The sequence below is a fragment of the Perognathus longimembris genome, chromosome 8 (assembly GCF_023159225.1).
Source record: "Perognathus longimembris pacificus isolate PPM17 chromosome 8, ASM2315922v1, whole genome shotgun sequence".
Lineage (NCBI taxonomy): Eukaryota > Metazoa > Chordata > Mammalia > Rodentia > Heteromyidae > Perognathus > Perognathus longimembris.
In genome coordinates, this window is record NC_063168.1 from 52,315,912 (window position 1) to 52,332,623 (window position 16,712).

Consider the following 16,712-nt stretch of genomic DNA (forward strand, 5'->3'; position numbering starts at 1 on the left):
GTACATTGAAAAGTTCCTATTTTCAGGTTGGGATGTAGCTCAGTGGCAAAGCACTTGCCTAGCAAGTACAACGTCCTGGGTTCGATCCCCAGTACCAAAAAAAAAAAAAAGAAAGAAAAGTTCCTATTTTCCCCATTTATATATGTGACTCCTTCAATATACTGATTGTATTGTCTCCCCTCACTGATTTCTTACACTAGTGCCACAATTTTAATGATTGCCATTTTATAATTCTGATTTTCATCAGGGACAACTTTTGCCTCCCAGGGAACATTTAACAGGTGATAGCTTTTATTATCTTAATTGGCATGGTGCTATAGGTATGCAATGAATAGAAGATAGGAATGTTGACAACATACTACAATGCACAGGTCCTCCTTCCCCCTATCAAAGAAAAAAAGAAAAAGGTCTAGTCCAAAAGGTCAGTAATGCCAAGGCAGAGAAACCTGCTCTATAATTGGTTCTTGAATGTTTCTTCAGCATTTTCTATGACAACTTCATTTTTCCAAATGAAATTTATAATTTGGGGAAATTTGAAGAAAATCCCTCCTCCCCATCCATATAGTTCATTTGGTATGTGCTCTATGATGTTTAGTACTGCTCCTTATAATTTTTCTGGGTACTTTGTTTTAGGATGGATGGTATTCATTTAGTCCATCTTAATACTAGTAACAATTTTAATGTCCTTAAATTTCCTAAATATTTAATATGTCAACAAATAATCTAGTGTCTCTTTTATCCAGTCCTGGGGCTTGAACTCAGGGCCTGGACTAAATACAGTAGTTTATGCCTGCACTCCTAGCTGCTCAAGAGGCAGAGATGGGGAGGATTGCAGTTCAAGGTCAGCCTCAGCAAAAAACGTCAAAGAGATTCCATCTTAGCCAGTGAAAAGCTGAGCCTGGTGGTATACATGTCATCCTAGCTACACAGAAAGCATACACAGGAAAGTCACTACCCTGGGCAAACCTAGGCATAATTTGAGACCTTGTTCAAAAAATAATAATAACAAAAGGGATTACAGTGTAGCTCAAGTGGTAGAGTAGCAAAAGCAAGGCCCTGAGTTTGAACCCACCAAAAAATAAAAATAAAATAATTTGGTAAGAATAATCATTTTTAGCCTTGAGCAAAAGAGCTCAGCTCAGGGACAGCACCCAGGCCCTGAGGTCAAGCCACATGGCCAACCAAAAACAGACTAAGCAGCTTGTTTTTGTTTTTTTTGTTTTTTTTTAAGGACTGAAGAGAGGATGTAGCTCAGTGGTAGAGTGCTCGTTTCGTATGACTCAGGCCCTAGGTTTTATACCCAGTACACACACACACACACACACACACACACACACACACACACACACACTCATACTTGCAAATGTAGCTTTAACAGGTAAAAAGCTATAATTATAATTTTGCTACTTGCTTGATTAAATGTTTGATCATGTTAAGTATTCTTTTCTTGCTACAGACTTAATTGAGTTCATTATTTAAAAACACTAACTTATTTGTTTTTGTTTTTGTTTGCCAATCCTGGGGCATTGACTCAGGGCCTGAGCACTGTCCCTGGCTTCTTCCCCTCTCCCCCCCCCCCCCCCCCCCGGCTTCTTTTTGCTCAAGGCTAACACTCTACCTCTTGAGCCACAGCACCACTTCCAGCTTTTTTTCTAATTTATGTGGTGCTGAGGAATCGAACCCAGGGCTTCATGTATACAAGGCGAACACTTTACCACTAGGCCATATTCCCAGACCCTAAAAACACTAACTGTTATATCTACCCAAAAAAATGTTTTGTATTGGTGCTGTTTCTAAGGCTTGAACTCAGGGTATGAGTGCTGTTCTTGAGCTTCTTTTGCTCAAGGCTAGCACTCTGCCACCTGAGCTACACCTCCATGTCTAGCTTTTCAGTAGGTAATTGGAGATGAGTCTCACAGACTGTCATGCCCAGGCTGGCTTTGAACTGTGAGCCTCAGATCTTAGCTCCTGAGTAGCTAGAACTACAGGCATGAGCCACCAACACTCTACTTCTGACTTGATTTTTAAATTTTTTTTTTTTTTTTGCCAGTCCTGGGGCTTGGACTCAGGGCCTGAGCACTGTCCCTGGCTTCTTTTTGCTCAAGGCTAGCACTCTGCCACTTGAGCCACAGCACCACTTCTGGCCGTTTTCTGTATATGTGGTGCTGGGGAATCGAACCCAGGGCCTCATGTATATGAGGCAGGCACTCTTGCCACTAGGCCATATCCCCAGCCTGATTTTTAAAATTTAATTAAAAGTACAGGGCTGGGAATATAATATGGCTTAGTGGTAGAGTACTTGCCTAGCATGCGTGAAGACCTAGGTTTGATTCCCTCATAAACAGAAAAAGCCTTAAGTGGCACTGTGGCTCAAGTGGTAAAGTGCTAGCCTTGAGCAAAAGAAGCTTAAGAACAGTGCCCTGGCCCTGAGTTCAAGCCCCAGGACTGGCAAAAAAAAAAAAAAAAAAAGTTATGTACAGAGGGGTTACAGTTAAGTAAGTCAAATAAAGAGTACATTTCCTTTTGTACAATGTCTCACCCCTTTCCTCACTCCCAGTTTTTTCCCTCCCACTCACCCACAAGTTGTATAGTTCATTTTCAACATAGTGTCCAGTGAGTACCATTGCTGCATTTGTTTACTCTATGTTCTTCCAATTCTGTGCTTCTTCTTCTGACTTGATTTTTTTTTAAATGTCACTTTAAAGTTACTGTATTCTACTGTTTTCCTCTCCTTCTCTCCTTCCCCTCCCCATCCTCCTCTCTTTCTCTTCCTTTCTCTTTCTGTCTTTGTGCCCCGCCCAGGCTAGCTTCAAACTTGAGATTCTCTTGCCTCAGCCTCCTAGGTAGAATCATAGGCACATACCATCACACTGAGTTCATTGCTTTTTCTGTTAAAAAATTACACTTAGTAATTTTTACTAAATACATCATCTTTGGAGTGGTCTCTAGTACCAGTTCATACAAGAGATCTGAGAAGGGATCCAGAGAGGAAGGAGATGCCTATTCACTTCCTCCCATCTGTGACATGTTTCTAAAGAAACTACTAAGTACTAGGAACTAAAAAAGCTTACAGTTGTTTCTCATATTATTCTTCCAGTGTAGTCTCTGATATGCATAGATGAAAAGAAACCTCAGAATCTTTTGGTTGGACTCAGTCTCTACTACTGGTAGCCCAGACTGGTGGATATTGAATTCATATCATCTGAACTGTAAAAACCTGTCAGATCTTTAAGCCAACAATTCATTTCTGTAATGTGTTAGATAAAAAAGAAATATTATGATTTGCTAAAGCATTTTAAGGTGAGCTGCGTGATATAGTGAGTAAATACAAATGTGTAGTTTGATAGTACTCAGAAGGCAGCCTAACTGCTGGCCCTTAATCTTTTCTGCTCATAAGCCTCTGCTCTTCTAAGCCAGTTTTTTCTGAAACTGTCCCTGGTTTGTCCTGCTATTCTAGGAGGATGTTTGCTGTTCTTAAGGTAAACCTTTTCAGTTCCCAGAATTGACAAGATGGCTTTTTATGTTTCTTATCTGACCCAAGAGATAGAATATACATTATTGTTGTTTCGAAATTCCATTTTGTCTCTATATGAAAAACTCCTTCTATATTTGTATCCTTAATCGGGTTACTGTTTTATTCTTTAGTCTTCTTTCATCTCACTGTAATTCTTATTCACCCATTCACTGAAGCACAAATCTGTGCACACATCTATGTATCACCCATCACTCAAGCACAAATCTTAGAATCCTCCTTCCTATCGTTCTTACCTCCTGCCCAAACCAGTTAAGTTCTTGAGTTCTACCTCCTATTTATACCCACCACTATCTACATGTCACTTGGCAGCCTTCACCATCTCACTAGCTACCCTAGTTGACTCTGGACAGCCTACGTTTAACTGCTCTTCTTTGGCTTTCAGTAAATCTAGTAATGCTAGAATGCAAAGACGTTTCTAATCTTCACTTGTCTCCTGGATCAAAGTTAAGTGTCTTTAACAAGAGACATTTCAAGACCAGTCTAGGTGCTTCTACTCCTCTGCATGGAGGGGTCATCATTTGTAACTGATACAGAAAGTTAATTTGGACTGCCATTAAATATGCACACTCTTCTGGGCATGCCTGTCAGGCTGATCCCCATTCAACATTATGTATGTAATTTGTGTAGATGAGACTATAACTAGAGGAAAGTAAAAACACCCATGACTTACTAGAACACACAGTGACTGTCCTATGAATGTATCATTAAGAAGTGACCTTAGTACTGAATCAGACAAATAACTTTTTAAAACCTAACAGGCATTGGTATTAATCACATTTTTATCATTGATTTGGATTATGTAATATTTTCAAGGATGTGGCAAAAATTCTGTTATTTAAGAATATGCCTCTACCACAGAAGTATTTAGAACCATTGTCCTGCCCATGTCTGTTCTCATATCCTGTCACTCTACATACTAAACTTATACAGTCTAGCCATATCAAACAACATGCTCTATGCCTTTCAGATTTTATCACAGATTATCACCTTGCTGCTTTGCTTTGCAGTATATCTTACTCTACACATTAAATTTATATTCACTTTTTTGAGTGAATAAAAGATCTAAGCATCACCTCATTTGTGTTGCTTTTTCTAATCCTCTCAGCTGAAGGCAGGATATGGCCCCCTCCTTTGTACCCTAATAGCATCTTATGCATTACTTCTAACATGGCATCTCCTAATATAGCACTTACCAAATTGTACCATAGTGGCCCATGTTCAAAGCTCTGGACTCCTTGAGGTCAGGGACTGTATTGTGGATTTTTGTTGTTGTTGTTCATCTTTGTATTTGCAGTACCTAATGCAGTACTTGACATATAACAAAAACTCAGTACATTTGTATTAGTGAATGAACTTAGGTTTCCACACCTTGGTTTTCTCCAAAGCAGTAGTCAGTACTTTGGGTGGAAAAGGCAAAAGGATAAGAGAATGGAGAAGGATAAAATAAAAGTGTTAACAGTTGCAACAATAGCTAATTAGTGCTTGTGTTTGTTACTCTCTATTCTATACCTGTGTTAATTCACTCATTTATTTTTCATGGCAATCCTTTTGTTTTGCATATAAATAACTGAGGCACAGAGAAACTAAGCAATTTGCACACATCACACAAGTAGAGTGCAGCATAGCTGGCTCCAGAATTTTTGTGCTAGAAAGGAAAGGAATCTAGAGTGCTCCTGGCACCAGAGTGCTGGATAAAGAGCTAAAATGCCCGATTTTTTTGTTTATTCTTCTCCTCTTCCAGTGTCCAACTTGTAGTAATGGGGGAACAGGAGCTCAATTATCAGGTTGCCACTAAATCTAGAAGTGCTGAAGATCAGAATGTACATAAAATATTTACAGTCCTGTGTTGGATAGGTTTGCATATCTCTCATTTCCACAAGTAAGCCTGTACAAACAGAACTACTTCTGAAATGCAAATCTTAACCTCTTGGGATCAGTAACTGAATAAGAAAAAAAACATGATCTTCTCAATTTAACTGATTTTTTTTGGTGCCAAAAATATGCATCATCAGTGACAAATATGTCACTTAAATCAAGTAACAGTGATTTGAAGAGTATATAAAGTTGATCACTCTTCTTGAAAAATCTACTACTTCCCTTTTCCTGGATATTTGTAAGATTTAAGTCTTTCGTAGAAGAATTTGATACTTAGAAGTCTAATATTTCTTGAGGTTACTTTTCATAGCACAAAAGCTGAGATTTGATTCTTTGGTTATAGTGACTGGCTACAGTTTATAGACCCATACTTAATGAGAAAGAAAAAAAACTTGATTTTCCCTCCTTATCCCTGAAATAATTTCATTATATATCTTTTAGGAATTTATCTCACTAATATCTTGAAAACAGAAGAAGGCAACCCCGAGGTCCTAAAAAGACATGGAAAAGAGCTCATAAACTTTAGCAAAAGGAGGAAAGTAGCAGAAATAACAGGAGAAATCCAGCAGTACCAAAACCAGCCTTACTGTTTACGAGTAGAATCAGATATCAAAGTAAGTGGAATTTTGTGAGCGTACATATTTCTGATTAAGTTAGTGAAGTGCCTGGTTTTGTAGAGGAAAAAAGAGCTGATTTTGTAGAGGAAAAAAATAAAATTAAAAATAAATAATTCCTGCCAGGCACTAGTGGCTCATACCTGCAATCCTAGCTACTCATGAGGCTGAGACCTGAGGATTGTGGTTTGAAACCCAGGCAAGAAAGTCTATAAGACTCTTATTTCCAGGTAACTACCAAAAAAGACGGAAATGGAGCTGTTTCTACTGGTAGAGTGCTAGCCTTGAACAAAAAGCTCAGGGACCTGGCCCTGAGTTAAACGACAGGATTGGCACATACACAAAAAAATAAGTAAACAAATCCTGTTTTTATCTTAAATGCTTTGCTAAATTATGAGTTTCAAATACAAAAATATTTCATATTAATAATTCTTTGTATTTATTCTAGAGGTTCTTTGAAAACTTGAATCCCATGGGAAATAGCATGGAGAAAGAATTTACAGATTATCTTTTTAACAAATCTCTAGAAATAGAACCACGGAATCCTAAGCCTCTCCCAAGATTCGTAAGCACTCGTATATTTACATTTATATTTATATGCTTTCTATAGTTGTTATCTATATCTGGTGATGCCATCATTACCATATCTGTAATGAAGATTATTTTTCTATGAAGGAATTCAGGGATGAAATTTCACATAAGGATATTTAAAAGTAATAATTTTTTAAAAACGTTCAACAGTTACCCAGGAATATCCTGCTTAGTTCCAAATAAATGAACATTAATATTAATTTGAATAAATTCTTACATGATATGACAAAACTGAACCAGTATGTAAGTTTTTGTTTTTTAAAAAAATAATTTTTGGCTTTAACAAAAATGTTACTTAAGCCAGGCACTGGTAGCTTACACCTGTAATCCTAGCTACTCAGAAGGCCAAAATCTGAGGATTGTGGTTAAAAGCTAGTCAGGAAGGAAATTCCATGAGACTCTTATCTCCAGTTGACTACCAGAAAGCTGAAAGTGAAGCTGCAGTTCAAGTGGTAGAGTGCTAGCCTTGAGCACAATAGCTCAGGGACAGCACCTAGGCCCTGAGTTCAAGCCCCAGTACTGGCATAATAACAAAATTAAGTTACTTAGAATTTGTTCCAAAGGCAGAAAATATAATGAATTTATGTTAAATTACTGAAGCATATTTACTTGGGGATTTTTTTAACTTGATTTATTCAAGCTTGTAAACATGAATCATTCACCCTAGAAATACCAGGTTTAGCTGAATATACAACCAATAGTTTCATAGCTTTGTTATACTAGTTAGTGTAAATCTAAATTTATGCTTAGTATTGTTACCTCACCAATCTGAGAATGTTCTCTTATTCAGAAGAATCAGGAGATAAACATGAATAACTCTTAGGTCATCGAAACAATTTCAGATCTATTAAATTACATGCAGTTACCTCACAGACAAATTTTTCAGGCTTTAAAAAAATTTTTTTTTTTTTTTTTTTTGGCCAGTCCGTCCCTGGCTTCTTCCCGCTCAAGGCTAGCACTCTGCCACTTGAGCCACAGCGCCGCTTCTGGCCGTTTTCTGTATATGTGGTGCTGGGGAATCGAACCTAGGGCCTCGTGTATCCGAGGCAGGCACTCTTGCCACTAGGCTATATCCCCAGCCCTTTAAAATAATTTTTAATATGTGAATTAAACGTAGCAAATTGAACTCTACCCCCTCTGTACATCACCTTGTCAATAAATTTTTTAAAAAACATAGCAAATTGGAGATAAATATTTAATCTGCTGTAGGGAGCTCAGCATACTGATTGACAAGTGATCACTTTTCAAGGAGAATGCCATAAAATTAACACATACAGATGAAAACCGAGATGATTTAATGCACCTGTAAATAGTTCAAATGGTCCTAATGAGAGCACTATATTTATGGCATGGTTGAGGTAGGGTTATTCGTGATGATGATCGTAGCTTTCTCAGTGGTGAAATTTGCTCAAAACAAGCTGCTTTAGAAGTCAAATTTAAGCAGGGAATGTGGCTTAGTGGTAGAGTGCTTGCCTAGCATGCATGAAGCCCTGGGTTCAATTCCTCAGCACCATATAAACAGAAAAGGCCATAAGCAGTGCTGTGGCTCAAGTGGAAGAGTGCTAGCCTTGAGCAAAAATAAACCAGGGACAGTGCTCAGGCCCTGAGTTTTCAAGCCTCAGGAACGGCAGAAAAAAAAAAATTAAGTCTACTTCCTAAATTAAAAAAAATCCACCCTCCCAAATATTAAAATGACAAATATTCTGGTATTTCCAGAACTAAAACATAGTTTACTTAAAAATATTAATTTTCTAACAATTTAGATAGCCAAGTCTTTAGCAAAGTAGAATGGTAATGCTTTTTACCTTTTTACCTGAACAATTTGATCTGAACCATTATGTAACTGCCTTACTGGTGATATATAGTTTATTATTAGTTGAATTTTGCAATTGATATTTACCTCCCTTACTGTCATGGTGTTTTAAGTATTGTGTTTCTTTGATATGTCTACAGCCAAAAAAGTATAGCTATCCACTAAAATCTCCTGGTGTTCGTCCATCAAACCCAAGACCAGGTACTATGAGGCACCCCACACCTCTGCAACAAGAACCAAGGAAGATTAGTTACAGTAGGATCCCTGAAAGTGAAACAGAAAGTACAGCATCTGCACCAAATTCTCCAAGAACACCGCTCACACCTCCTCCTGCGTCTGGTGCTTCCAGTACCACCGATGTTTGCAGTGTGTTTGATTCTGATCATTCAAGCCCTTTTCACTCAAGTAGGTGCTAAAATGTTAAGTGCTCTAGAGAAGTTGTTAGCATTACATGTGCAAAAAGGGGGAAAATGTCTGTAATGGTGTGTGTGTGTGTATACACAGCACATGAATACCTGCATGTTTGTACATAAGTCAGATTCCATTTCAAGAAAATCAGTTGGACTAGCCCTCCTTAAGTTCACTGTAGGTGACAACAAAGATAAAATTGATAATTGAATTTCATTTGAACATTCCAAATGCATCTCTCATAACAGGGGAACACAAAAATCTTCAATAAACAATACTTTCTTCATAATTATTGTATTTAAAAACTATCCCCTACCTGCCAAGTTCTGTCATAGCTTCTAATTTTGTGGCTCATCAAATTCAAACTCTTAGTTAACCCTTCCTCACCCTACCCCTACCCCTGGGCTTTGATTATCTGTAGTGCCTACTGGTATTCTTTTCCACACAGCAATACAATTCTCACAGCCTATATCCTGTTGCTTTCCCTCTCTTATTTCCAAAGCAGCACTTTCTAACTGAAACACAGTGAGAGCCATGTGGATAACTTGAAATGTCTAGTAGCCACAGTAGAAAGACAAAAAATAATTATAAAGTCCATTATATACACATACTATTTTAACATGAAACCTTAATATGATCACCATAAAAAGTTATTAACAAGACTCTTTTGAGACATGGTCTCTGTGTGTATTTCATATTGGCCTTTAACTTAAAAAAAAAAATTAGGGTCTTGCACTGGTCCTCTACCATTTGAGGTATTGCCTAAATCCTGACTTTTTGCTGGTTAATTGGAGATAAGTTTCACAGATTTTTCTGCCCACACTGCAGTCCTGTAGACCTCAGCCTCCTGAGTAGCTAGGATTACAAGCAGAAGCCAGTGCCCAGGTTTGCTTACTGTAAATATTCCAGTTCAGCCTTCAGGGTGCTTATGATTACTGGCATGTGTCACTATACTCAGTTTGTCAAGATATTTTACATTTTTATCTTGTCATTCTAAATTTTCAATATCCAGTTTGAATTTTTACTTAATAGTATATCTTACTAGTATATCTTCAGTTCTGACAATCACAGAGTTTAATACTTAATGTGGCTTCTGAAGTATACAACTCAGGTCTAACCTTTTAAAGAGCCACCTCTTAAATCTAAATTGCCATTAATTTTCTCATCTGTCATGTGTAGCTTTAAAGCTCTTCCAAGAACACATCTTTTTCAATTGTTCATTATTAAATCAAAATGTAAATCCAGTTAGTTGCCTTTGACCCTCTCATAATTCTTCCACATGTTCTTCACATTGGCTGTGTTAACTCAATGTACTAACCAAGCTTCACCCTGGGAATGGTGTACTACCAGTACCAGAGACAGGTGGACATAATCATAGCAGAGGGTGAGAAGCACTTAGCTTTGAGTTAGGAATCCTGGTTTGTCATCCCAGTCTGCAATAGTAATTAAGCATTATGATTTTATAGAAAGTTCTTTTTTGTGCCTTTTAAACTCTCAACTCAGAATCTAAGAATCTACTGTAAATAATTCGTTAGAGGTATATTATTTTGAGATTTGGTCCAGAATCATATTTGTTTCTTTCTGTAGTTTACATATAGTTAGCCAGCAATCTATCTAATCTTTATACTATCTAAAATGTATTTGTCTTGAGGATTATTTGGCTTTGTTTGATACCTCAGTCATAGTCATGTTCTAGAGTATGCTGTCAGATACATTTTTTTTTTTTTTTGGCCAGTCCTGGGCCCTGGACTCAGGGCCTGAGCACTGTCCCTGGCTTCCTTTTTGCTCAAGGCTAGCACTCTGCCGCTTGAGCCACAGCGCCACTTCTGGCCGTTTTCTGTATATGTGGTGCTGGGGAATCGAACCCAGGGCCTCATGTATACAAGGCAAGCTCTCTCGCCACTAGGCCATATCCCCAGCCCCGAGATACATATTTTTGATGAGTTCAAATAGATTAAAAATCCTATTTTCTTCAACTCAAAACTTTAAAAAATAAACTGCAACTAGTATTTTTTTAATATGCCTGGTCTAAAAACAGCTATCTGTTGGACCTATTTAGTTATAGTAGGACACTTTTTTGGACATTTGACAGATTAAAGTACATATTAAATGATTCCAAAATAAATAAATTAGGGAAACCATGTGAAAGTTACCAGTTGCAAATTCTACTTTTCCTACTTTAGGCCACTAAAAATGGAAGAGTTAGGAAAATTAGGGTATAAGCACATGATGTTTCTCTGCTAGTGTTGAATCTTCAACTATTATTAGTCTCATTTAAGAACTGGTTTGGTAATGCAGTGCTCCAGATGAGTGCTTTGTTATGTGGCAGTGGAACAGTATTAAACACATGGATAAGTCGAAAAATGTAATCTTAAGCTTGACTATTTTTCAGTTTCTCTTTCTGTATAGAGAAACTCCTATTGCTAAACCCTCTGAAAAGAACTAATTTTTTATTTTTAAATTAAATAATTTAGCCTACTAGAAAACCATCCACATGCTTGGTTAATCCCTTACTTTTAATTTACCAGTTGTCTGTGTGTGTGTTAAAAGTATTCACCTCCCTTTGATTCCACTTTTGCTTAACAGATCCCTTACTGCTGTGACATGGCCAGAGCTTCCTACTTGTACCACACTGTGCTGCCACCAGACTGAGTTCCCACTTTCTGTTGCCCTGGCAGAAAAGAGCTGTTCCAAACTACACTCTTCTGTCACCTGAACACATTGTACTTAGTACAGACTACCAGGAAATTCCATTCCTAAAACACAAACTTTTTAAAAATAAATGACACTACCTTTATGTGTGTGTGCGCACACATGTTTGCTTGCTTGCTGCTCCTGAGCTTTGAGGCTTGAATCTCAGGGTCTGAGCACTGTCCCTGAGCTTCTTTGCTCAAGGCTGGTACTCTACCACTACTTGAGCTGCAACTCCACTTCTAGCTTTTTTGGTGGTTAATTAGAGATAAGTGTCACACAGACTTTTATGTGCAGGCTGGCTTCGAACCACAGTCTTCAGATCTCAGTCTCCTGAGTAGGATTACAGGCATGAGTCAGCAGTACCCAGCTAATGTATCTTTTTTGTTTGTTTGTTGTCTTTTCTTTTTTGGTACTGGGGATAGAACCCAGGATGTTGCACTTGCTAGGCAAGCACTTTGCTACAGAGCTACATCCCAGCCCTCTAATGTACCTTTTTTAAATTCTGCTTTTCTTCCAGCCAATGTCTTGAATGTGTTATTCCTAGCTAAGCATTTACTTACACACATCTTTGGGAAAGCTTAGTCTTATAAAGAGATACAAAATAATGATGGGAGGGGATTCGAGCATTGATGAGAATCAAAGGAACACACACGCACACACACACACCACCACCCCCCTCCAAACAAAGGGGAGGAAGGAGAGGAATGAAAATATGGTGAGAAAGGTGAATTTGTTCTATGTGTACTGTGTACATCTAGGGAAGTATCATTGAAACCTCATATTAAAAATGTCTCCTAATTTGAAAATAAAGTAATAAAAAAGAAAGACAATGAAAGCATCAAGGAAATGGTAGTTAAATGCCCAGTGAGATAGTCAAACATAAATGCTGTGGAAATCTGCAGAAAGGTGACCTCCTAGTGGGCAGGAATGGTCATTGAGTGCTTTGTGGAAGACAGGAAAAGTAGTACTACCACCACATGTACCCCAACATTATAGCCCTGCTCTACACCTTGTCATCACCAGTCCTCCCTTAGAGGAGATTTTGATGGATGGATGAGAAAGGAAAGAGCAGGAGTTTCTAGCTTCCTTTCTGCTCTTACAGCAGAAAAGAGAGGTCTGATGAACAGACCTCATTACCTTCTATTTAAAAAGTTCCTGAGCCCGGTGCCAGTGGCTCACACCTATAATCCTAGCCATTCAGGAGGCTGAGATCTGAGGATTGCTATTTTAAGCCAGCCTGGGCAGGAAAGTCTGTAGACTCTTATCTCCAGTAAACTACCAAAAAAGCCAGAAGGGGAGCTGCGGCTCAAATGGGAGAGTGCTAGTCTTGTGCAAAATAAGCTCCGGACAGCTCCCAGGCCCTGAGTTCAAGCCCTAGGACTTAAAAAAGAAAAAAAAAAACAAAACCTCTTCAGGGTAGTCTAATGTGTTGCTAAAATTAAGAACCATTTGCCTGTTATCCAGAATTGGTCCTTAACAGATTAATCTGTTTTTTGAAATTGGATATAACTTGTAAGTTATTCATCATAAATTTGTTCACAATATAGCTGATAGCAGATATTTCTTGATTAGAAAATGTAAAATTGCGAAAGAATTTTGATAGCATTTTCCTGGCCAAGCAATAAAAGTAAGAAATTAGAGAAGTTCCCTGATTTACTGAAGCATGAATCTAAGCCTGTGCTCTATATAAATATGAAAGTTGACTTTATGTATGTGTCCACAAGTGCTCATAGTTATAGTCCTTCCTTAAATTGCAGTTTGTAGTAGTTAGGAGCTTTCTGATTGCTTTATTCCTATATACTAAAATATTACCATGTTTTGGAGGCCTAGCTTCAAGAGGTATATTCATTTCCTTTTTAAGAAAAGTATCTTAAAAAGACATCTATAAGGTAAACACTAGAGCTGGGTATCACCTTATTTATCATAAGTGCCTAATTGTGAAGAAAATGTTGACAGAGCAACAGTTTCAAATAAGTTTAGGCTATAAACGTAAATTTTAATCATCTGGGAGACAACATATTAGAATTAACTGGATTGCTTGTTTATTTGTTTTGTTTTTGTTGCCAGTCCTGGGGCATGGACTCAGGGCCTGAGTACTGTCCCTGGCTTCTTTTTGCTCAAGGCTAGCACTCTACCTCTTGAGCCACAGCGCCACTTCTGGCTTTTTTCTATATATGTGGTATTGAGGAATCGAACCTAGGGCTTCGTGTATACGAAGCGAGCACTTTACCACTAGGCCATATTCCTAGCACCCACTGTATTGCTATAGTTAGTAGCCTGGTTCCAAATAAATATCTGTACCTATGGAAAGAAGGTAATGTCACAGATTACTTGGGTTTGGAATTAGCAAAGAAGTATGACCACTGTATCTTCGAAAGCAATCAAGTGAACATCAGTCAACTGTACCTGCAGTGTAAAGTCATTTTACTGAATAAGCTTGAATGAACAATGTTCCAAATTGTTTGAATTAAAAATTCACCTCACTCTAGTGTTATAGAAACTTACTTTAGCTTCTTGGCTATAAATTCTACGTGTTGATGACACGAGGCATTGGAATCTAAATATGCTACAAGCCAGTATAGGCCATCTAGCCTCTGTCTTGGTTTTCCTACTTAATACCCTTGGGGCTTTGGTTTTTTAATTTCAGGGTTTTTTTTTTCCCCCCTTAAAAATTGATACTGTTGAAATTAGGCATTTTAAATTTAGGAGACATTTATAAAGTGCCTAAGCATAAAGTATTTATTCACTTATTTAGAAAGTGCTTATGAATAGGAACAAAGAAAAACTCTCATTTTTAAGCTTTTTTAAAATATCTGAAGTTCCTGTTTTTTAGTGAAACATGTTGCACAAGGACATTTTCAAAGGTATATAATAGTAGTTTCAAGCTCTCTTTAGTCATTAGGAAATGACATGAACTCAGCCAAGTTTTTCACTTGAATTAAATGTATACCTTTTGGTCTTCCAATAACATAACATATTTTCATTTTCTAATGTTTTTCATTTAATTATCAAGACATCAAGTAGTAAATCTAAAAGGAATCTTCAAATTTCCCAGTTTAACTTACTTATATTTTCTCAAAAGTAGGTAGTAGTGAGCTTTACCAGAAACCATTACAGCATTCTTTAAAATTAGAATGACAAGAATAACATTTTTGAGATAAGTTTTGCAGATGAGTTGAATGTATCAATGGAAGAAAAAAAAAATCTATTTTTTCTTGTTTCCTTTCACAGGCAGCGATACCGTCTTTATCCCGGTTACACTGCCCCATGGCCCAAGTTAGTATATTTGGTTTCAGACTCCTAATTCTTGCTTCGGCTTTAAAAATCAAACCAATTATCAGCTTTCCTGCTAAAATTCTACTTGGGTCTGGCAGCATTTAGTATCTGCTTGCACCATGTTAAAAGTGAGGCCTTCACTTTGTGTTATCCTTTGATCATAAATGATTTGCTTAAATTTATACTTTCCATGCTTTTCATAAAACCTTTTTCTCTTTTAAAAAAAGTATTAAGTGAGTGGCTTCCACGCTTAACCATTTCTCTTTTCTAAACATAGAATCTAAATATATTTTTATGTTCAACTTTGAAAAAGCAAGAGCATGCATGCGCATATTGGAATGCTGGCAGCTACATGCAGTGTTCAAATCACAAAGTACACAAAGCCCAGTTACAGCATAGATTCTGGGTTTTAGACTTTAGAAGGGTTGTCTTACAATTTAAATGATAAAGCCTAATCATTTAGATAAACAGATAACATGACATTGTAGCTATTTTACTTTCAATTTTAAAGTCAACTAATAATTTACTAAATCCATTATTTTAAGCTAATAGACTAGTAGCATTGCTATCCTTCCATACAAATAATTTCAAAATGTGTACAATAAAAAATATTAGCTACAAGCTAAATTAAAGCTAATTAAGCTTTTATTAAAAGTAGGTGATCAGGGCTGGAGGCAGAGCTCAAGTGGTAAAGTGTCTGCCTAGCTTGCTAGAGTCCCTTGAGTTCAGTCCTTCTTGGTGTAATCAATCAACCAATTAATTAACCAATCAATGAAATAGGTGACCAAAATGTTGATTTTTTATAAAGTACTCTTAAAGCCTAATGTTTAAAGAAATAGAAAGAACCTATCAAGTACAATTTTGAATATTTAAGCATTTTAACTTTTTAATGGTTATAAACTAACACTTAAAGTGTTGTCTTTCAAAGTGTAATTATTTATATACCTGTATTATGTCCTGTCACCATAAAGGAAGATAGGTTCTGGTTAGAGTTTTGCTTTCCTTTTTGTCCCAGTTTACTAATGTCTTAAATCAGGTTCACTAGATTTTAAGAGTAATTTCTGTTTTTATCATCAGGACTGCCCCAATAATCTTACATTGGCTCCATCCAGTTAAAGCTTTCATGATCAGGATTTTGCTTACATGCCTGTACCAAAGCCCTCCACAGGCACCAGATCCTCGCCCCTCCATCCTGCAACAGAATGGCTAGACAGCAATACTGGGGACAACTGTGAAGATAGAACTTGTTCCTAAGGATTCTCCAGTAAGGGCAGAGGAAGGGTACACTGATAAAGGCAGAGGAAAAACAATGAGCTCATCACTAAGCTTGACAAAAATTACCATTCCAGTGGAAATCTAAGAATTATGCCAAATTAAAAATTCCAATAATAAATTAACAGTGGGAATGTTATTTTGTTCCAGAAGCAAAATAACAGTATCTTAGGTGGCATTTTTCCAAGAAATTTCTGCATGTTTTATAGCAGTGTGCTTTAATGAAATATTACTGGGTATTGGTTTATTAAACTGCTTTTGATATCTCTAGACATTTCTTTTAATAAGACGTTTCCAGCTAAGCCTTTTCAAGATTAATGAGTAAAATAAAATTCTTATAAACTTAAAATATTTTAACATCCCACAGGATCTGCTTCTGTATCCTCTATAAGTTTAACCAAGGGCACTGATGAAGTGCCTGTCCCCCCGCCTGTTCCTCCACGAAGACGACCAGAATCTGCCCCAGCGGAATCTTCGCCATCTAAGGTAAAGTAGAAAATCTTGTTATCTGGAAATTGGAATCATTAGTTACATTATAGTCAGTTGTTTACATCTATTTTATTCCTCACTGAGACAGGGTAACATTTTATAGTATTTGGGCTTAATGGTTTAAACAAGAATTAAATATGGATGT

The 16,712-nt window shown here is 37.1% G+C and overlaps 1 protein-coding gene across 3 annotated transcripts in view; it reads left to right on the top strand.

Moving 5' to 3' along the window:
- Sos1 (SOS Ras/Rac guanine nucleotide exchange factor 1) overlaps positions 1-16,712 on the top strand; it is a 117,748-nt gene that overhangs the window by 95,027 nt on the left and 6,009 nt on the right. For 2 of the 3 annotated variants that reach the window (XM_048353084.1, XM_048353085.1), the window contains exons 18-22: positions 5,852-6,024; positions 6,473-6,589; positions 8,569-8,833; positions 14,762-14,806; positions 16,446-16,564. In XM_048353084.1, coding sequence (XP_048209041.1) covers positions 5,852-6,024; positions 6,473-6,589; positions 8,569-8,833; positions 14,762-14,806; positions 16,446-16,564 — 719 coding nt within the window. The remainder of the gene's footprint in view (positions 1-5,851; positions 6,025-6,472; positions 6,590-8,568; positions 8,834-14,761; positions 14,807-16,445; positions 16,565-16,712) is intronic. The other variant, XM_048353086.1, reaches the window with a different exon arrangement.